This window comes from Phaenicophaeus curvirostris, chromosome 9, assembly GCF_032191515.1.
Source record: "Phaenicophaeus curvirostris isolate KB17595 chromosome 9, BPBGC_Pcur_1.0, whole genome shotgun sequence".
Lineage (NCBI taxonomy): Eukaryota > Metazoa > Chordata > Aves > Cuculiformes > Cuculidae > Phaenicophaeus > Phaenicophaeus curvirostris.
Window position 1 is genome coordinate 30458342 of NC_091400.1, and position 22755 is coordinate 30481096.

Sequence of the window (22755 nt, forward strand, 5' to 3'; positions counted from 1 at the left end):
TGCATCCCCCCTTGAGCAGCTCGAGCAGGGGTGCCCCTGCATCCCCCCTTGAGCAGCTCGAGCAGGGGTGCCCCTGCATCCCCCCTTGAGCAGCTCGAGCAGGGGTGCCCCTGCATCCCCCCTTGAGCAGCTCGAGCAGGGGTGCCCCTGCATCCCCCCTTGAGCAGTTCGAGCAGGGGTGCCCCTGCATCCCCCCTTGAGCAGTTCGAGCAGGGGTGCCCCTGCATCCCCCCTTGAGCAGCTCAAGCAGGGGTGCCCCTGCATCCCCCCTTGAGCAGCTCGAGCAGGGGTGCCCCTGCATCCTCCCTTGAGCAGCTCGAGCAGGGGTCCCCCTGCATCCTCCCTTGAGCAGACCGAGCAGGGGTCCTCCTGCATCCCCCCTTGAGCAGCTCGAGCAGGGGTTACCCCCCGATCGGCTTAGGCAGGGGTGCCCCTGCATACCCCCTTGAGCAGCTGTTGCAGCGCTGAGTGGTCACATTCCCTTACTTGTTAGTCTCTGAGGGTTTATTTTAATCTCCGGAGCCTGGCTGGGGGCTTTTTTGCTCTCCATAAAACTCCTTTTGGAGTTTCAGAAAGCAAGCAAACTTCCTTAGGCCTGGGCAACACAAGAGCGTGATCTCCATCGATCACATGCAGCAAGGCAGAAGCTGGTTACAAAATATATTTCCCACTTAAGTGCACATGTATAAACTTTTTCAGAAATTTTGCAGATATTTCATTAATTTCCAAGGACTAATTGTAATGTTGTTATGAACTTCACAACAGTTGCTGATTTGGAGCTTTGGAGCCAGCCCTGCCTGACCTTGCATTTGAGATAGGGAAGGATTGCAAACAGAGGTGATTACAGGAGAAGACACATCTGCTCAGCACAGATCATACTTCCCACAAGTTGTTTTCATCTCCAGAGAATGAACGCTATCTGCAAAACCTGTTTAAAAGAGAACGTGCTATCGGAGTCACATTCTGTCTAACTTTCAAAAATTTGATTACATAGATGAAACTTTACTTAAGCTTAAATCAAAAGTAGTCTTTTTTAATAGTAACTACTGCTTCTTGAATCAATCCATATGCACTGACACCCTGGTCCTATGAAAGGGGAAAATGTCCCTGTTTTGGTCCCAAGGTCCGTGCTGCTGGATCAGGCACCAAGCCCACGTGTCAGCCAGTTGTTCCTGCAGGGGAATGCGGGCTGTGAGGCTTAACCTGGGCTGGCAGTGAGCAGCACCAGCCAGTCCTGCCAAACCTTTCCTTTGCCCAGGGGAATTGTTTTTGTGGGAGCTGAGGTACTGCTGAAGGTGCGTTGGTTTCAATCTGGAACAGAGTAAGGGATGAATGGATGGCAGCACCTTGCTTTCTGGCAGCAGCCTGTGGTCATATCAGAGTGAAAACTGCTCTAGAGTGTGTGTCAGAGCAATATCGGCATAAAAATATCATTTTGCCATTGACATAAAAGCCAAGTTCTGCAACTCTGTAAAATGAGTATGTTATTGTAGCTACACAAAGTTTTTTTAAACTAAATATAAAGGATTATTTCTATTTTTGTTTCCAGCTGCCACATAAACCTGTGTCTGAGTTGTATCTTGGTTTTGTGAAATGAAGCTCTTATTAGATGGTAAGGTGTGCTCAAGTGTTTCACTTAGGAAAGTATCCATTCACACAGGGAAGCTTCCGTGTTATAAACTAGGGCATAACATGTCTTAGCTTAGAAATGACTGTCACGGCATAGCTCTTGTGCATCCAGACTTGTGCTCCCCCTGCGCAGAAAACAAGGGTTGTCTTCTGGAGGGGTCTGTTCAGATGACAGGGTTCCCTTGTGAACCTGATGAAGGTTTTGGCCTCTAAGCACTGCCTGTCTCCCTAATGCACCGGGGACCAAAGCTTGTGGTGTAGGAGCTGCTCCTCCCTGAACTGCCTCTGTGGCCTTTGGTCTTCTCTCACTTGCATAGAAATGCAGCTTGAGTGGAGGCATGATAGGGAATCTCCTGTCTCATTATGATGCCTCCATGCCCTGTGGTGTGGAAGCTCCACAGAAGGTCTGGTGAGCTGAAAGTCTCCTCTAGCAGCTCAGTTCCCCCGCCTGTGCATGGGCACCCCTTTGGAAGGTTTCTGTATGGTCTCTGCAGGACACAGTGAACGAAGCTGATGCCCCTCACCTCTGCCTCTTTTGTTTAGGCCTGAAGGGATAGTAAACACAGGACAACCTGGCTCTAATTTTGAGGCTAGCGCTTGCAGCCTTGGAAAAGAATTACAGAAACTGCAGAATATCTTGTTTCAAACCCAAGTTTTTTCATCAGCTGTTTATTTTAGGTTGCAGCTTTTGCCCTCTTGAACAGGTCCCCCTCCACTCTCTGGCTGGATTAATCTTTTAAATTACTTAATGTGTGTTTTACTGCTACGATGTTTGTAAAGCTTATTGCCTCTGGGGCAAAAGCATCGCCTGTAATGCAGGATACTTCTGTCTAAAACCATCTAGTTTTGTGAAGCTTGCTAAGTTGCTTATTTGTTTTGTGACATTATTTTTCCAAGTAAAAGTTTTGCTTGCTTTGTTTCCACACAGAAATGTTCCAAATCTGGACAATTCTACCAAAGGCCTCAAGCTTCAGAGGAAAAAAGATGTAGCTGTGTGAACTTGCAAGGTGGCTTTAGCAATTCCTATCTGCATTCTGATCCATGACAAGTTAATTACACCAATTACACCAGCAACCGAACAGAAGCTCTATAGGAAACTGTTGTAGTTATATTGCAACTTGTGTTACCGTGACTACTTTATCTCTTGATAACTCTGTAATTAACTTGTCACCACTGTTTAATGCTTAACGTATGTAGAGAATCAGTTAATGGCATCACTAAAGGGATAGTAGCCTGAAGGAGAAGCTCATGCCCTTTGGGAAGGTTATCACGGTTTCCTTGAATGGCTAATTTAAGGACTTGTGCAGAAAAAGTATTAAGTTTGTTATGGGAAACATGGATAAGATGGAAAGGCTGCAGCAGAGAAATTCTGTTTAAACTGACTTCGGTGACAGGGGAAACTGTTAGAAGAAAAGGTAATGCAAAAAATCCAAAGAAAAACGTGTCGCAGACATGGATGACTGTTTCTGTGGTGTTTTTTTCATGTGCAACCAGTGCATAATTTCCTTGAGAGCCCAGTCCTATCCCAACCTGGTACCAAAGGTGACATCCTCACTTGTGACAGAGAGTTGGTTTCAGCAGTGACGCAGTTGTGGTATTGGTGCTGTAAAAGCTTTGTGAGAACAAATGATTTTTTGGGGTGTTTAACTAGTCTGAAGACTAGTGAGCCATTCTGCCTGGGATGCAGCTGACCTAAATTAAAATACATTTCTGCAAAGCAGGTGAGGCAAAAAAATAAAAAAAAAAAGCCTCACTGCTTGTGATTGTTATTAACATCTCTCATTTTATATTTCACAAAACAATATGTTAAATTCTGAATGCATGAAACTTCTAAATACATCCTGAAGGCATTAGTATTCAGTCTAACGCTTTTAAACATTTCCTCTGTTGGAATAATTTCCTGTTTGTAACACTAGTGAAGTCAGCAAGTGCCTCACCCAGTCTATATTGCCCATTCCCAGAGTTGTCGGGTGAAGCTGAATGCACATCCCACCAATCGCATAACTCGTAAAAGCAAGCACTTGTTAAATCTATTTGTTTTTATTATGGACATCGATCTGCCAGTCGCAATAATGCATTTATGGACATTTTTCTGCAAGCACAGCGCTGGTGGCAGTTTTTACTGACAAATTGAGTCATATGGACAGTAGTTCAAAATACGCTTACTTTATTGACGGATTGTGCAATTCTCTATTTTACTGAGTGTTCATAAGATATCTGGACTGGTGGAGGGAATGTAATGAATGGGAAAATGTAGGACAAAGTTTTAATTTCAGGAGGCTTGAAATCTTTTAGGTAGTAACAGGTTTCAGCATGTGTATTGGCTGGTTTTGCAAACTTTAACTTAATTAACACCATAATTAAAAAGCCAAAAGCCTGGTTTGGTGTCTTTGCTGCAGACTTCCAGTTCTTGAGTTTCTCACCTCTGCTGATAGCTGTGGAGGTTGCCATTCTACAAATCTGTGCTGACAAAGGCTTCAGTTTTGTCAATTTATCTGTAGCAAAACCTTCCTGATACAAGAAAAAAATCCTGTGTTAAATTTTGTCTCCTGTAAAGCTAATGTAATCAGCCAGCACAGGTGTGTTTTGTATTAAATTAAACATACAGCTGAAGGAACAATCAAACTATAAAACCAGACCAAACCTGTACTAAGTATTTTCCAAAAATACAAAATGCAGTTTTAAGACTGATGATCTACTTGTGTGGTCCAGATTACTGTTTAAAAAAATCAAATGTATTTGAATGCCAATAAAGCTTATGTGGCTTTAGAGTTTACATAAGTCAAGTAATTGTGAAAGTTTTTCTTTGTGAATATGTCACTGTTTTGATGGGTTTTGCTAATTCTTTTTCAGGTTGTTTCCTTACTCACTATTTTATATCAGCAGAGCAAAAGAACCCTGTCCTGATGTCTGTCAGGATTATCTGCTCTCTGTTTTGGTTTATATTATGACAAATGAAATGGTATCAATAACTTCAGATATCTTTTCAAGCCTCCTGTAAAATTTGGACGTGCAGCTGAAATTCTCCCCAATGCAATGAAGGTTCTGAAGATGATAGAAAAATACTTATATATGAACAAATCGCCTCTGATCTCGAGGAAAAGGGGAGCTTATTGGTGCAAAGGTTCTGACTTGCCCTCTGCTTTTTAAGTGAAACAGCAGTAAAATAGCACTACTGATAGAGAGCCCGCAGTCTTCAGCAGCTTAGCAAAGGGGACTAAAGAATAATTCTGCCTCTCTCAAAGCAGGAGCTGACAGCGTCCAGCAAAGCAGCAATCGTTAGTTCAGATCAGACTCTGCGTTGACTACCCCAGCATGCAGCTCAGCTGTGCATCTTGGAATAGGCAGCTGGAGCTGCTGGGTTTGGGCTCAGAAACTTGCACTTTCTGTTCAGAAATCCCACTTCTGACTTGGGAAGTTTGAATCTCACTTTTTAGAAGGCATGATGATATACCAGTAAAAACCACTAAATGCTTGGCCGTGTTCTATAGTGCTCAGTAGCTGCGTGTTGTTGATGCTGCTGAAGATGGGGTATTGGAAGAGATGGGCTTTTGGTCTTACCTGATGGGTGCATTTTCAGGTTTTAATTACAATTCAAATGCCACTTCTTCATGCATTATGATCACATTAACGAACTCGGTATTCTAGTTAAGTGGTGTATATTAGCAGCACGGCCCACTGAAGTCAGATTTGCTTTGTTTTCTGAATCATACCATATACATGTTCCACATGCAAATTTAACTACTTCCAGGTCGCCCTTCATTAGCAAGTAGGAAGTATTTAGTGCTGTTTTGTAAATGTAGCTGCTGCATAATGATCATCCAATGATATTTAAATTATCTGTCTGCTTTAAATCAGTCAGTACAATACAGACAATAACATTGTCTTTGATTGTATATTCCAGTATGCAGAACAACTATTAAATAGTTAAACTTTTTTTATAAACACCTAAAGTATACTTAAGGCCCCATTAAAAGATTATTTCACGTTTAAAAAACATGAGATAGAATGTACAGCATCTAAAAATACACCTGAAATGCACAACCTTGTTTTGACAGCGGTGGGCTGGCTGTGTTGACAGTATGTTTTTAGGCTGTCAGCAGTGTCCTAGAGAAACAATTTACACAACTTCATTTTCCCTTTATCTTGCTCCATTGAAATTTAGCGTGATCAAATATAATGTGATGGGAAGGGTGGGGAGAAAAGGGAAATCCCTTCCACAGTCTCCTATTGAGATCAGAAATACCTCTGGTTATTTGCTGACTTCAATCCATGAAATACCGAAATTTCTGATTGGTTAAATGGGAAATGAGATTGACTTTATTCAAACTGCCCACAGTTTTTTTCTTTTTCCTCCTTGAAATTTAAGCAAATTAGTTGGTTGTGAATCCTATCTACAGTGGGCATGGGCCATCATCTCCTTTTAGCTTTGAGGCTTATGCAATTGGATGGAAGGCTTGTCTGGAAGGACAAACTGGATCTACAGCCAGTGGTATGCTTTCAGAAAGTGAAATTGAAGCCCAAAAAGGCAAAGTGCTTAATCTGAGAGAAACTTTTTTTAATAAATGCTTGTGTGTTTGTTGGGGTTTTTTTAATAGAACAATGGTACTATTTTATTTTCACCAGTTACTTGAGTGGCATGTTAGTGAATGCACCTTGTTTTATATTATTAGTAATGTTTATGGTCTGAATTTGAATGCTTTTCAGTTGTCTTTTTGTGCGGCTATATTTGATTCCATAGTGAGAGTTTCTAAGAATATGATTAACCCTATGGGTCATCTTATAATGTAATTATTAATGATTGATTCTGTTTATCCTTGAAATCAATATGAGAAGCAAAATGGTTTGGCATATATTTGAGGTTGATTTCTAACATTCAGTAAACATGATCTTGTGACAAGAGTGGTATTGGTTTATTACTCGGAACATGTTTGATGAATCTGAAGTGTGTAATTAGTTTTATATAATGATGGTGCTATGTGGTGGTTTTTACATGACTTATGTTAATATGGCCAATAGTGTTAACATCTCCTGCCACTAATAGTTAGGGTGGGGATGTATAGTAATTGATCTTCCTGGGAGTGCTGTAATGTAAAAACAATTCAGGCTGTTTGAAGTATATTTTACAAGTGTGCATTGGGCCTTTGGGATGTTATACTGAAAAACCCAATTGTACAGTTACCATGGGAACCCAATTAGAATAGATTGCTTGAGTTTTTTTCAGTCTTTCATCTTGACCAAAAATCTAATGTACTTTAAATGTTTTCATATGGAATTTTATTCATATACTGAGCTGATATAATAGCTGTTTTTAAATTTTAGTACTGAAGCCAGAGAGTATTACGTTCTGCGGATCCCGAGGACTTATCTTTCAAGGAGAATCTTCCTTCAGTGTTTAAAAGTTGATGAACTGAGAAAAGTAGTTTTTATGAATCTAGGAGTTCTTACTGTAGTGCTGCCATCACGTGTACTTTTCAGGCTGCAGTTCTGTGCAGGTAAACAGGGAATTGTCTTAAAACCCAAGGACTTCTGTTCTAGACTATCAACAAAATATATGTCAAACTTTTCATGGCCTTTAAGGAGCTGATTTCTGATACAACTTCTGACTTTTCTATAAATTTCTGTTCTATTGACATATTCAAAGATTTGGGATGCTTGTGGTTTGGGTCTACAGTATATTAGCTTCCTGCACCATCTTGTCTACTGTGCAGGAGCTCCTGTTCAGCACCTGAAGGCATTTCTGTACCTTCCAGGTGTCTCACAGGAGCATCCTGCTGCCTGGCTGCTCATCAGTAGCTCTTCAGCCTCAGCACAGCTCTTGTGTGGGGAAACAGAAATGCTGGGGAACTTGTGACCATCTTGATTGAAAGGCCAAGGGGAACTGAGGCAGAAGCTGCAATCCCACAGCTCAGGTCTACAGCAGGAGCTTATGAGCAGATGGGATTCATTGGTCCTAGCCAGGAAGCTCTAAGCTAGTGAGGATGAGGACAAATTCATTGTGGTTTTTTTGTTGTTGTTACGTCTACTTGTTAATTGATCCCTTCAGTTTATCCTACTCTCTGCAAATGCAGGAGGAGGCTTTCTATTTTGGTGAAGGGGTTGATGACAATAAGGGTTCGATGTTTTAAGATGAGTCCAGTGACTCTGTTGTGTCAGTTTCTGAGAGGTGATCCAGAATGAGGTATATCATGTTTGGATTTGATCGGTGGCAATTCCTGTGCCATTCAGAAGAGGTATTGGGCTCTTACCTTCAAAATCAACTGTAGGGGAACCTTTCAACTCAATGTGAAAATGATGTAGTAGTGTATATATTGACCTCTTCCAACATGACGGTCTTTGCAAGAGTGAGATGCATTTTGGAGAGATGTTTCAGACCTTCCTAGCCCTCTGACTTATAGCAGTGGTTCTTGTACAGTGTTCCTCTGTCTGGCTGCAGGTAGTCTTCTAACCACCAGGGCTTGGGCGTTACTGGCTTTGCTTACATTTCCTGGCACCAGAGGAAAGCCATTCTGAACTATTCATGGTCGAAAATACCATCTGTGAAGATCTTGCCACACAGAGATGGGCATAAAATTTTCCTGCACTGTAGGAGAAGCTGAGTGTCTTTAGTCATGCTTTTTAGAGACTGTGGCATTGAGAAAGGGTCATGGGGGATTGTCTAAAACTACAGAAATTTTTGATTACTGATCTGGATTTACTGTTGAGCTCTGTGTGGATTGTGCTTAAAAGTACATGAGCATCCTTATGGAGATGCTGCAGAGATTTTTACGTAAGTAATAATGCTACACATGGAACCTGGCTAGCAACTAAACTGCTGTTGTCACCACAAATTAGATGCTATTTAAAACAACAACTTGAGTTTTAACTTGATTTTGGCATTTAGCATGGTTTTGTTCATGAAAAGGGAGAGAGAATGTGTTGAAAGTAAATGTAAACCAAAAATTTATTATGAAAAGAGATGTTTCCTGACCAGTTTTGTCCTAGAGATGTCTGCTTGGCTCCAGCATCCTTCTGTCAGTATGCATGCTTGTTGTCTGGCTTGCCTGACATGCCAGAGAGGCCTTTCATCCACCCGTGAGCAGCTGCTATCTTGGAAATACTTGATTTCCCAGTGATAAGGTGGAGAGCAAGTGGATCTCACTAGAATCCAAAGCAGTATGCACCATCACATCAACTTATAGGAGATAAGAAGAGGGACATAAATAACTGTTGGTGCAAGTGGAGCAAAAGCACGTAGGTGCCAGTCTTTTATACAAATGTGTCCACACTTTGACTATATTCAGGTTGCAGCAGATGTAAGGGTGTCAGAGGAAGACTGACATGTCGGCATCTTCTCTCTTGGCTTCCCAGGGAAGTGTAGCAAAGGCAGAGGACAGATGCATATTCCTGGAGGATTGGTACTGCTGATTGTTGCCCTCCTGAGGCTTGGTGGAGGGACTGCCTGCTTTCCAACTGAAGGGGTGTTCTGCATCCCATGCTGCTGCCCCACTGCACAGGGCACAGCGGCTTCCCGCGGCAGTCTTCTCCTCTTGGAAATCTCTGGGACTGACACATTCAGTTGAGAGCATTTGTGCTGATACACTCCAGACATCACATATAACTTAATTTTTAGGAGGAACGGGGTGTGGAGAGTTTTATCTGCTGTTGAGTAACTCCACATTACCCTGTATTTTCTAGACAAAATTTTTCATTGGGTGGCTCCCAGCTGAATCATGAATGACTTCTGATAGTCTGATAGTCTGGATCAGCTAATCGAGGAAAGGTGTTGTGATGCAATCCAGCAAAGCAGCAGCGTACCTTTCCCTTGGTACTGTGGTATCTCTTGGACTGTTGTGTCCCTTCCTACATTGTCTGTATTTTGGGGTGTTAGCATGGGAAAGCAGGAAGAAGTAGACACAGTGAAAAGATTGAAGCACCTCTCTGTAGTGCTGGTGGAATTCAGTGCAGTTGCACAGTGTACTTCTGGACTTTGACACAGGTTTGAAGAGCTTCTGGATAAACCCGCTTTTCGAAGTGAAAATTCTAGCCTTGCCCTTCATAAAAATCTGAAAAAGTTGAGTGTCACTATGCACTTTGAAAGTTAAAACTTTGAAGTGATGATAGAAATAATTTGCTATTTTATTTTTGGCTCTATCACAGATATTTTAAGTAACATTAGTAGATGGCTCGTCTGCCTGACTTACGTTTCAAAATGGAATGAGTGATGTTTGCAATACCTTTCAAGAATATGATTGTATACTTACAATACTCATTATTCAGCATCTTAATTTCAAACTCTTAAAATAATTCAGATGTAATATTAAGATTAACTACTACCATTTCCTTCTGAGTATTTTGGAAGTGGCTGTAAGTTCTGTCACTGCCTTGGACTGTAACACTTGGTATGTTTGAGAGGACGTGGAAGGCCTCAGATATTCATATAATTTCTTTTAAGAGATTTATCATTTCTCAAGCGGATACAGTTATACTCTCCTGTGGAGTAGTGAGTTCCCCAACCTAAGTGGAAGAGTTCCCATTGACGTTGGCTGTGAGTCAGGACTCTTAAGGCTGAGCTTTGGCCTCAAGCTCCGCCAGGGGAGGTTTAGGCTGGACATTAGGAAAAAATTCTTCACAGAAAGGGTCATTGGGCACTGGAACAGGCTGCCCAGGGAGGTGGTTGATTCACCTTCCCTGGAGGTGTTTAAGGCATGGGTGGACGAGGTGCTAAGGGGCATGGTTTAGTGTTTGATAGGAATGGTTGGACTCGATGATCCGGTGGGTCTCTTCCAACCTGGTGATTCTATGATTCTATGAAAGTCGCTCTGGTTTTAAAAAAAATGCAATGCTTATAGCACATCTTCATGAAGATCTAGTGATCTTCGCTAAATAGCACTGAAAAGAAAACAGAGGGGGGGAAACTAACTAAAAGGCACAGAAATAGCAATCATCCTTTATTTCAAAGGGGAAAGCAAAGAAGAACCTGTTGTATTTTCTGCTAATAGTATATAAATAATGGTACTGTTTAGGACTAGAACTATAATAGTAGAAATTAACATTTCTGAGGTACTTCCTTAGTTATTTGAAATCTGTATTTTTAAACCCAGGATATAACTAAGAAAGCCACTTGCCTTCATGCCTTAGAGTGTGTTGTGTCCTAAATGACAAAAGGCTGTTTGTTTTCCTTAGTAACATAGAGGTGCCTTCCTGCCACAAATACTTCTTAAATTAACACGGTATCTCTTAAGGCATTCTTACTCAAAGGATCAGAGCTGTGTAGTGCTTGTTATGGAACATGTCTTCAATGTGCCATCTGTTGATTTTTGTTTGACTCATAACAAGCAGTATGTGACCTAATGAACATTAAAATTCCTAGTTGCTTGTTAAAAAAACCAAATAAACCTGATCAAACTCCCTCTTGAAATTGTATATAGTGAAACTTAGAGCCCATTTAAAAATCTGATAGAGTTGATTACAAGGGAAATGACACTATTGACATATACTATTCTTCCTGTGGAATTCAAATTAAATCTCAGTCTAACTGTGAATTTTTTTCCTTACAGGTGAAGACCTTTAATCTACCATGGCATCAAGACTTGTTCCAAAAGTAAGTTTCTAGTAAAATACCCTTGCATTTAGATGTACATTCAAAGTCCAGCATTACAAAAGAGTTCACGTAACATAGTTTGTTTTTTCCCTGGTGTCCAGCAGTCGGTATTAAGAATCCAGCTGACAAGATTGATGCTGCATTGTAAATCTCTGTAGCTCTGTCATGGTTGGTAACAGGCATCAGTGGGCCTTTCCCCATCATGTATCTATCTGCCACAGAGCATAAACTAACAGGACAATGCTGCATTTTCAGTTATAAGTAAGCTGTTTGCTTCCATTTCCTAATATATACTTCATTTGTTGAAAAACAGACTTAAATTTGAGGCTTGATGCTTCAGTGAGATAAGTGTGGGAGGTTAACCTTATGATAAATTAAGAAAACTTGGCTGTTAATCAAGAAATACAGAAAAATTTACGTTCTTTAAAGAAAGGCATTGGCACATTTTTAGTCAATAACCATAGTCTTCAAATAATTAAACAACTTTAAAGATGTGAAGACATGTTTTCTGTGAAATAGCTATTTTATTTTTGTAACATTAGTAATGCTCCTCTAGAAAAATATTTCCACTACAATCAAACTTGCATATCTAACCATTCTAACCATGCTGGCAATTGATCACTTAAATATGTCTTAATAGTGGCATCTCTTGTGGTTTTAATCTGCTTTATGTAAAGTTATGTGGCTTAGAAAACTAGTATTTCTGGATAATCTCTGTCTACTCCTGCTCTGTAAAATGCTTTTTTTTCCCCACACAAAAGATTATTTTTAAAAATTGAATAGTTGAGGAAGAAATTCAGGGAAATGAATTCTTGCTTTGCTTATCTGTTAAACAATCAACTGTTTAGTTGCAAACCTCTTTTAGCAGGTACTTGGAATAATAGCAGAGAATTGTTTGATGTAGGAAGAATCACTAGTTCCCTCTCATTCAAAGCTGGATGTGGTATAACTGGCAAGCAACTTTAAACTAATAATTTATTATCTAACCATTTCATTTCTCCCACTCTCACTTCTAGTTGAAATGTGCCACATTAGCTATTAGGGGAGTTTTCCCCTTTTGGTACGGGGAAAAGCACAGAATTTAAGGTAAAAAACACGTGTACTTTTGCAGCTCCATATGCGTGGGGAGCAGGGGGCTACTGGGGGCTGTGCAGACACAGCCCAGGCTCCTCTGCTATCTGCTACTGTCCCCCCCCATTCTGGATGCATATTAAATATGTATGTAATATAGCTCGTGTTTCTTCAGAATGGCAATATTGATAGTGTGTGATTAGTTTACAGTCTTACTTTGGACACAACCACACATTGATGTGACACACAATATATGCCTAGCATATGGTTTTTGCAGAAATCAATTATCACTGATGTACCATTCTGAACAGTTTTTAAGCAGTTGCTGAAAAATGGTTTCTGAAAGCAGCCAGACGTGGGTGTTTTCTGTAATTGTTGTATCACTTGATCCCTGATTCTGCAGCTGTGTTGCAGGGACCAAAGATTCACGTTGGGTTTGTGTGGAAGAGGCTGAAGTGTGGCCGTAGTCATGTGTGTGAGCAGACATCAGGAATGCTACTATGTTTAGGAGGTTTTGAGGTTTATGGTCTTCATATGACAACATGGCAATTTTTCTATTTCACAAGAAATTTAATTCTAAAGATGATTCTGTTCTTCTCTAGATTTCTTATAATTACTAAATTTAAACTTAGTAAACAGATTCTTGTGCAAGCTGTACAAGAATCTGTTTGTCAATACAGTAAAACGCTGTCCTGAATCAAACAGAGATTGATAACAATAAGAAAATCCACATGTCTATGCCAAGACTATAATCTTGTATTTTTGTATGAGTCATTCTGATGCCTGTCTTTTGTCTGTATTTATTTTCCGGTAGCTGTATTTGTATCTTCAGTGAATCCTTAATACAGTTTGCTGCTTCATTTGTTTAAAGCTGTTCTTGTTAGTTTAAAAATGACAATGAAATTCTTGCCTTGATTCCTGATCAGATTCAGATTCTTGACTGTCCTTCACCTTAAAAAGGAGCACTATTAATGGTTTTGTTCATATTGCTTAGATTTATTTTGTTATTATTCTCTAGCTCCTACTCTTCAGGTATACCTATTTTGGTATTATAAAGAATGATGGATTGCATAGGAAAGTTTCTTTTGAAGCACTCCTGATATTGTGCAATGCACTTGGGGGTCAGCTACACTTGACTGATGCATGATTTATCCAATGTCCCTGCCACTTTCTGAGATAAAGCTGCTATTTTATCAAAAATGCCAGCAAGTGTGATTTAGAATTTATACACCTCCTTTTTCAAATAATTGTTCTGATTACTTTCTGGCACGGCAATAAAATGATAAAGGTAATTGCACACAAATTTGAGATAGCACCAAAATACAATAAAATTAACCTGAATTAGCTTGGCTTGTCGATGAGAAGTATTTATGAAATGTATTTTTGCAATAAGGGAGACTGATATTATAGCTGGAAGGTGAGTTATTGCCTTAATGTAATACTGTTTGAAATTTAAAAAAGAGACTCTAACAGTTGAGGGTGATTGTGCCTTTGAAATTAAGTTGAAGTGATTCTTATAATTGGCAGCAATAATGCATTGTGAAGGTAATATCTTTTATTGTGTTATGCCTAGTTGCATTATCTTTTATTTAGCTGGTCCCGACTTCAGCTATGCAGAGAACACAAGGAGCAGATCAAGAATTTTGTGGGTTTAGGTGATAAAAATTTGCAATGTTACCTAATATTGAAGTCATTCTTCTGCTAGACTTTTTTAGCCCATTTTTCAGTTTCCCTGAACCTGATATGAGTCTCGTTTAATTAAACTTTCATCTTTTTTCCTTGTATTAGAGTAGTTGCCATATATTTACATACAAAGCTGAACTCTGTAACAGTAGTGCACTTCAATTTTGCTTTACTTCTGCATGTGTGCATATACATTAGGGGGTGATGCTAGCAGTGAAGTTTTATATTTTTCAGTGCCTCAAAGTATCATCTCCTGCTATTAAAAAGTATGTATATACCTTTCAGCAAGTACTTCAATGGTAATTAAGGAATAGATCTTAATATCTTGAATTATCTTGACTAATATCTTAAGTTTATTTTTTGAAGTGATGAACACATCTGGAAAATCCAGGCAACTATGTGATGACTTCTTTTCTTTGCATAAGACTTGTTAAAACTCAAACCTCTAACAACTAGATATTATATTTGGGGACCCACTAATTCTTAGACAGCACATTCTTCGTCTGTGATTCTTTAGCATGATACTTAGGGGATTTTTTTGTAAGCAAATTCCTTAGTGTTTTATTCCATGTGATTGCACATTAAAGCAGTGAACAACTAAACAAAATATAAGATTGCTTTGCAGTGCATTGCACAGTGCTTCTAAATGAATCTTCTGGCATATGATTTCCAGTCTAAAAATAAGGGTCCAGGGACGCTTAATCCCTTTGTTAGGTCATCAGTAGGGTAAGAATGACTACATGCTTCCACATCCCATGGCAGATAACACCATGCAGTGTGGTTTACAGGATGAGTGCTGGTGGGATTAACAGCTACCTCCTAACAGCAAGGGATGCACACAATTATGACTTCTGTCTTTGCTGCTGGTGGTAGAATTTGATTATTACAGAAATATCTATCTCTGTCTTGTCTGTCTTTTCCTGTTCTTGGCATTTCTTTCCATTTCTTGTCTGATTCTGCTGTAATTCTTTATATTATCTCTAGGCAGCCCATTGTTTCAAACAAGGTATCCTCAAGAAACTGGGTCTCTCTAAGTTTATTGGGCTGTTTCACTTTCATTTTTTCCTGGGCACCCAGATGCATCCTAGGGATGGCGTGACCACTCCTGCAACCTTGAAGCCAACCCACCACACTGACTAATTTGTGTAGCTTATTAACACTCATTTTCTACTGGTATTTTACTTGTACGCTGCATGAAAATGTTTTGGTTTTTTCAAAATATTCATCTTAGCTTCATGTTAATGATATAAAATGATGACATAAATATTCTGCAGAAATATGGTTTAAACTGCTACGCTTGAATAGCATTTGAGTTTCCTGTATAAGCAAGAGCTGGGGGAAGACACAGAATATTTGTTCATTTGGTTTTGGAGAAATGTGAGAGGAAATAGTATATTTGAATTCCTGTTTAATCAGTCCACTGAGGTCTTGTGTTTAAGTATCTGCTGCAACTAATGCCTCAAATCAAACTTGGCATGTGGGCAAGTTTTGGAAAATGTAGAAAAAAGTAGGAAATTGCACTTCTGTAATACAGTAGTACTAACCTACCTTCTTTTTCTAAAGGAGAAAAAAATATTACAATTAAAATATCATCCTTTAGATAAAATAAAGAGGTAGCCCTGGTAAATATACTGGGAATTTGCCATTTGACAGACCAGGATTACTCCAGTCTGCCAAAGCAACAGACTGAAGATGTAGCCAAAGAGCCAGAGGCTACCACTGCTTGGAAATACACTTTTATAGCTTGGCATTTTGGGGTCTTTTGATTGTCATCCAAAGAGGATTAGTAGTATAATGCGATGGGACAACAGAAACTTGCTTTTGTTGTCTTTGATTGTTTAATAAAGAATTATGTGTTTGCTCTTGTTGAATACTTTTAAAATGCTGTAGAAAGCAAATATTGCTTTCTGTACGTGAATGCGTATCCCTCTGGTTTGTCAGGGGCTTCTGTGAAATGGACCTTTTGATACATGGCGATAGAGACTGATTTTTAGTGGCTGCTGTGCCAGTGTATATTTGTATATGCTCAAAATATGCAGTTTAATTCTGTACCTTCACGTTTTTAATGGAATTAGTTCTCTGGAAGGTAAAAAAACTGTTGTATCACCCCAAACTAACCCTGGATTTGCTTACAGACTGTCTAACATTTTATTTCCAAACCTCCTTTAGCCAGGAAATGAGAGTAGGTTTAGTTTTCGCACCCTCTGAAGTTACAGGTTTGGCTTAACCAGGGTTAGATTTACTTGGAGAAGCACTGGAGATATTAGTAGAGTACTGGAGGAGATCCAGGCTGCTGTATTGCGTAATGGGAACTGAATTATTTAATTTTGGTTCAAAATAAGAAATGGCATGCTAATGGCATAAGCATGACGTGCCAGCCAGAGGCTCAAAATACAATGCATTTGCCCAGGAATCCAGGAGATCAGTAGTTGTGGTGGGTTCCCCAGGAAGCCTGCTGCTGGCCCTCCTGTGCCCTGGTATTTCTGTGAGTGAGTTGGTTGCAGGGTTTAGAAATACTGTTCTTCCCAAGCTGACTCTGGGCTGGTAAGACCACTATGGGAAGGAATTGATAGGGGCCAGGTCAGCAAATTGTTTTCTGGCAAGTCACTTTATTTATTCGTTGTGGATGGCAGAAGCAAGGCTTTTAGCTGCTATAGCTCTCCAAGCCATGGCAGTGGTTGTTTGCCAGCGAGGTGCAGAAAAGGTTTCTAGCAAAAGGCTACTGGCAGGTTGAGATCAGCTTTACCTCAGGAAATGGCCAGTTTGGCAGCACGTCACATGGCACAAGAGAAAATGTGCACATTTAATGCAGTATATTTCAGAGCAGCTTTTGTTTAAAAGCCTTATCTGGATTACGGTCCCGTTCTTCAGCTGTGGAGGTGTTTATTTCTGTTGCAGCGTGGACAAAAATATGTGGACTTGATATATGGTGCTTTATTCTGGCAAGCTGAAAGTTTGAGTTGGATGCTATCGGTTGAAAAAATGCACACAGTATATACAGTTATTATGGGATATGTAGGGGGAGGAAGTGGCTTATGTCCACATGGTGATGAACGCTAGTATACAAGAACCTTAGTATATAAAGGACTTGTATTTTAAAACATCACAGGTAATTTTTAAATGTTACTTTGCTTTTTAGTAGATTATATTGATAGAATTAAATCTGAGCAGCTACCACGATGGTTGGTTTGTTTCAGGGCTTCTTGAATTTAAGCAACGAATGCAACAACTTCCTTTTTCCTCAAAATTTAACTATTGTGTTAATTTAAAAACTATGGGGCACTCAGCTTTCCTAGGACTACCAGATTTCCATATGTTTGAAGGATGCTACTTGTGATGTACAAGCATAATGGTAGAGGAAGTATGTGTTATCTTGTTCAGAAGTTATTTCTTCATTAAGTAATGAGTGATGCTGGTAGGACTGCCCTGTGAGCGTGGGTTGCAGAGGGCAGCAGCAGCCTTCTCATGTTTTGTTAGACAAGGGGAAGCCCTGCCCTGGGTTCCAGGAGAGCTTTCTCACAGCTTCAGCAGCCCAATTAGATGTTCAGCCTGTAGGGACCTATTTGAATCAGAGCATCCTTACAGCTTTAGAGTTCACTCCATTATGTTTAGTTGGAAATCTTTGGACTCATTTTTTTTCAAGAGTAGGAAACAGCTTTTGGAAAAGTTTGTATTTTATTTTTGAAAGAAATCAGACATTTCATAATAAGCAAAAAGACTTAAAAATGAAATGCTTCTCATTCTGTATAATTTTTATTCCAGTATACTAAACTCTTTCTGGATATGAAGCTACTGTATGCTTCTTTTCTTCTTTTGCCCAAACACTAAAATTATTTGTAGTACATAAACTCTTTTTTTTTTTTTCTTTTTGGAACAGTAGCAGCCACTGTTCATTTGGAAGGTGAAAATATAGATGATTAATCAAGATATTAACTGGAGTAGACTTTTAGACTTGTGTTTTGATTGCATACATCCTGTGCTTTTTCCAGTTCTTATATTTTTTACTGCTTTAAAACACTTGAGTGTAAGAAATGGCTTTCTCATCTAAGACTGTCTGGAGGAGGTTGGAACACTACCCTCCACACTGAAGTACGTGTGCACAAAAGCATTAGCTTTACTATTAATATCTTTTCCCATATTCTTAACGTACAATGGATTGTTTCCTTTTAACTAAACATGCAGAAACCAGGAAAACAAATACAGGAAGTTTTAAACTATTAAGGAGACATTGAGAGAACTATAATTCAATGAAAGCCTTGGGTGAGTGGACCACTGGCATGCGTAGACTCACCAGCACCCATGCCAAAACAGGAGCTCTGGTCAGCCTCGTTATTCATCTCATGTAGGGTGACAGGAGCTTTCTGCAACTAAAGATTTTTACAAACAGCATTAGAGATTGTGTTTCTAAATTATAACTTCGTGCAGTTGTCTTTGCAGTGGTAACAGGAGATGTAAATGACTGGATTTTTTCCTTAAGCTATCTCAGTATGGAATGACAATAGCACCATTTCCAGAACTCCAGTTAAGGGTGTAATTGCAGTGGCAACCATTAGTTGCCCTAATTGCAGTGCTCACTGGTGCTGTAGTACGAGTGATACACTGACCTTTACGCTTCAGAACAGATGGGGTGTTGGTAAACAGTCAGCTCTCATCTGTTCTGCTGACCTTGCTGTGGTGGAGTTGGTAATGATGGAGACAGACATGTCTAACTTCTTATTTCTTGTGATGGTTCCTACTTGGTTTTGCCTTGACAAATACCACTAATGTGATTTGATAAGGGGTTTGTTGTAAGAAGGATGTATACTTACTGGATCAGGACTGTAGCAAGATGACTGAAATAAAGTAGTAAATTGTGCAACCAGTCCAGGTACCTGTGAAGTATTCCACTTAAATTTAAATCCAATATTTCAAGCTTTCATTGAGTTTTAATTCAAAACTTGAATCAATAACAAGCAGGCTTGAGAACACTGTAATACTCGAAAGAAGGACGCTTAAAGGGTTCTGGACTGGTGTTTCTTTCCTGTAATTAGGATGAAGAAGCAACTTCCCTGGCATTTATTGATCATCCTCTCAAACTCAAAAAATTCCCGGTATTGCTTTTTGGCAAGTGTCTGACATTATGTGGCATCACAGAAACCAGGCAAGTGCTTAAGAATTATAGCTCATGTGCTATCTTCTTAATGCAAATATTTCAGAACACTGAAGTGATGAGTCATTTGGATGTCTTTATTAAGAATAGGAAGTAAATGGACAAGTTGTTACTTTGTCACACCTGTAGTGGGATGGGCTAGCCTCAAGCTCTCCAACTGAAACTATTCTAGAATTGTGATCTTACTGGATAAATAAGTCCATAATTCAGCTTTCGCAGCTACGAATCCCTATGATTTGGGCTACAAATGAGTATAGAGCTATTTGGCATCCTCTCAGACAATAGGTGCAGACAATTATATTTAGGTTTTGAAGATAGTAAGTAGTTATATCCTAGCCCAACATTGGGGCAAGGCTGCATGGCATCTGGATGGGTTCTTTAAGTAATGGTAATTACTTAAAGTCAGTAGAGAGTTTTCACATGTGAAGGGGTGGCTAGTCTAGAAATGGTAGAAATATGACCAGTTCTGGGTTTGAGAAATGGCAAGTGAAATAGAGAGAAGAATTGTAACTCTATTTCATCCTGTTGGTTGTATTTACATTATCGGGTAGCTCACCAATTAACACTTGCTGTTACTCTGAAAGGATGAAGAGATCCACTCCTTGGAGGCAACTGGGACATCTCACTGATTAATGCACATGAACCTTCTTGGTTTAAAAACATGAATTTGCAGTGTATGTGAGGACACATTTGTTTAGGTTTAGCAGTCGAATATGTTGGGTTTGCCTTGATTCTCAGAAAGATTCAAGTAAAAAAATGATGAGGACTTCCATTTGAAGTTTAGCAACATGCTGTAACCTTACGGAAATACTCTGTTAAATCAGATGCAGGTTGGGGCAGAAGGGGTTATCATTAATATTTTTATTTGGCATGGTAGGTTTATATTGTTGCTAAAAGCAGCATGAAGGAAATAGAAAAAGCTGTAGAGGGAGATCCATTGGGGTAGGGCTCTGGCTCCTTCCTGGTGGGAAGGATTCATGTGCTCAGTAATACTTTAAGGAAAATGTGTGAAAAGGTGACCTCTTTGGTCTCTGACCACAGCCTTAAGACAGAACTTGTTCTAAGACAGTTTCTGATACCCTGAGGGCTGAGAACTTGTGGTGGGTGCAAAAACGTCTACAGGCAGTGCTGTTCAATTTTTCCACTGGAAATCTGCAATATCTAGGGTTTTAATACTGTACATAGGCCCTGTGAGATCTTCAAGAGGAGGACACAGGAAAAGTCGGAAAAGAATATTCGTGAAGATATTTTGCATCCTATTTCCCCTTCAGTTCAGTAACAGGGATTTGGGGCACGGAGCTGAAGCACAGGAAATATCCTGAGGTTTGCTCCCTTGACTTGTCTTCTGGGAAATCCAAACCTATTGGGAAAATATAAAGCATGGAAACACTTTCCTATGGGCTTTTTGAACCTCATTAGTCCTTGAGATTTCTCTGCATTTTTTTTTGTTTATCCATTCCCCATTATGGATATGAATTGGATTATAGGATCTCAGACAAAACTACAGTGGAATTTGGGGGATGAGGGTAGGAGCTGTAGAACACAGAAAATAGTTTTGAATTATTTACTGTAATGTGAAAGACTGCTAATGCAAATTTAAGTAAAGTCTGTATTTAGTCAAATGGGAGCTACGTTTTAGTGCTGAAAACCTTGGCTACAGCAAGGCTGTTAAATTGAGTTACACTGGAAAGCGTAAGAGGTTAAGATCCTTATATCCAAGTCATCAAGCTAATGCTGGCTTTTGGGTTCACGGCACCTCGTTTAGGAGATAAAACTCAGTGCTGTTTTGCATCCTTAGCATCTGAACACAAGGAAAGCAATTTGAGTGGCACATCTCTGTTTCCTAGTGGTAGTCTATGGAGTTGATGTGTGATTTAGGGGATCTTTGCCCTTTGGAGGAGCATGGTGCCTCCGAGGCATGTGCTGTTGCAAAGTCACGGGAGCACACCTGGAAAATGAGGCTTCTCTGTATAAAACATTAACTCATAAATCATGCTAATATTCTTACTGATAAATCTTCTACTGTGAAAACCTTTTGATACCCATCTGTTATTAATGACAAAAATGACTTAATTCCATTGGCTAACAGTCTTCCAGTGTTCTATAGAGCATTTAGAAGTCTAGTGAGATAGAGTTATATACAATGCACCTGCATTTTTATTTCTGTAGCAAAACTCCAGAGGATGGCAGAATTTTCTTTTCTAAATGTCCTAAAGGTTCTACCTAATAATCTTCAAAAACATGTAGATTTTGACACATATTCATACGTTTTACACTGGAAAGAGTGAAGGTGGATGTTAATGCAGTACCTGATGGAAATTCCTCAAGTGGTTCATTTATGTAAGGTAGAGGATAAAGGCAAATGGTAGTTTATTTGGATTTATTAGATTTTTTTCTTTAAGCTGCCATTCATTTCTAGTGCTAAGAGCTTAAGCAAGGGCACAGTGGGTAAGATGATGTTGAGCAAGTTGTGCCTATATTGGAAGGATGTGGGCAGAAGCAAGATTTTAGTATCCACCGCTGTAGTAAATGATGTGTAAGCTTTTAGTACTTGTAGCTGGCTAAGTTTAAAGGCAGTTTCTTTCAACCTGAAAACTGTTGCAATTTAAATCTTGGATAAAATTTCACTTTATTTAAAATAGCATGTCCTGCAGGAGAATATCGTTACCTCCATCTTCTCTGGCTTATCTAAGTAGCTGTGGGTACATAGTGAAGGGCATACTAGTATCTGAGCAGAGGATGATGTGCATTGTACAGTGACCTTCAGCTTGGAGGCTCCCAACCCAATCACATATGTATTTGGATACATGTCATGTAGTTTCATTCTTTTACAAAAATAAGCATTCTAAATGTTGCTGCCCAATGCATATGATAAACAAGACCAAAATACTAGTTGTAGTCACTCAAGGTTTTCATCTATAAAGCTTAGTTCAACTTGGTGTGAACTCATAGCATTATTTATAGTTTTCTGTTACTCACTGCATACTGTGTTTTGTTATAATGAAAAATGCTGTCCTCCTATCACTAAGTTGTTATATTCGTGGACTACGTGGTATGAGGTTCAGTGCATCTGGTTTAGGGCTGTCACACAAATAAACATGAAGAATGTATACTGGTTTTCCCCATATGTAAACTTATACGTTGCATTTTCACTAAGACTTTACAGTGAGGTGCTGCTCCAAAAAAAAAAAAAAAAAGTTCAGCCATGTCCTCTCCTTGAGGAGGGAGAAGGAACGAGGAAGAAGTTGGGTTAAAAGGAGAGTTTCTTTGTAATACCAGCAAATGTTTGATTATTTAACAAAAAGCTGATTTGGATTACAGTCAAAGTAAATAAACCACTAGGAACCTGCAGTTCTTCAAACCTGGCGTGCTGTGCAGAACTGCTCTAAGCTGAGTAAATTTGAAGTGGTTGCTGCATGTCTGTAACTGAGGAATTGTGTAAGCACCTCCCAAAGTTCAGAGGTTTGAGTTTACTTTTGCCCTCGTGGGTGAAACTGTTTAATTGATTATTTTTTTTCTCCTCTTCATGCTGATTGTATTACTTGCGTGATTGACTTCCTTACATAGCTCTTCATAGTGGAGTTTTAAAAAAAAGCTACAAGAAGTCACCAGCTCTCAGGTATAGATTTTCCTGTCTTCT

General features: G+C 39.4%; 1 protein-coding gene across 3 annotated transcripts in view; it reads left to right on the top strand.

Moving 5' to 3' along the window:
- Positions 1-1105: 1105 nt before the first annotated feature.
- The window catches only part of MGMT (O-6-methylguanine-DNA methyltransferase), a 169205-nt gene continuing 147555 nt past the window's right edge, over positions 1106-22755 (top strand). For 2 of the 3 annotated variants that reach the window (XM_069863400.1, XM_069863402.1), the window contains exons 1-2: positions 1106-1265; positions 11175-11212. In XM_069863400.1, the coding sequence (XP_069719501.1) occupies positions 11189-11212 (24 nt within the window). In that variant the 5' untranslated portion in view covers positions 1106-1265; positions 11175-11188. Of the gene's footprint in view, positions 1266-2561; positions 2637-11168; positions 11213-22755 lie in introns of those variants that run through there. The other variant, XM_069863401.1, reaches the window with a different exon arrangement.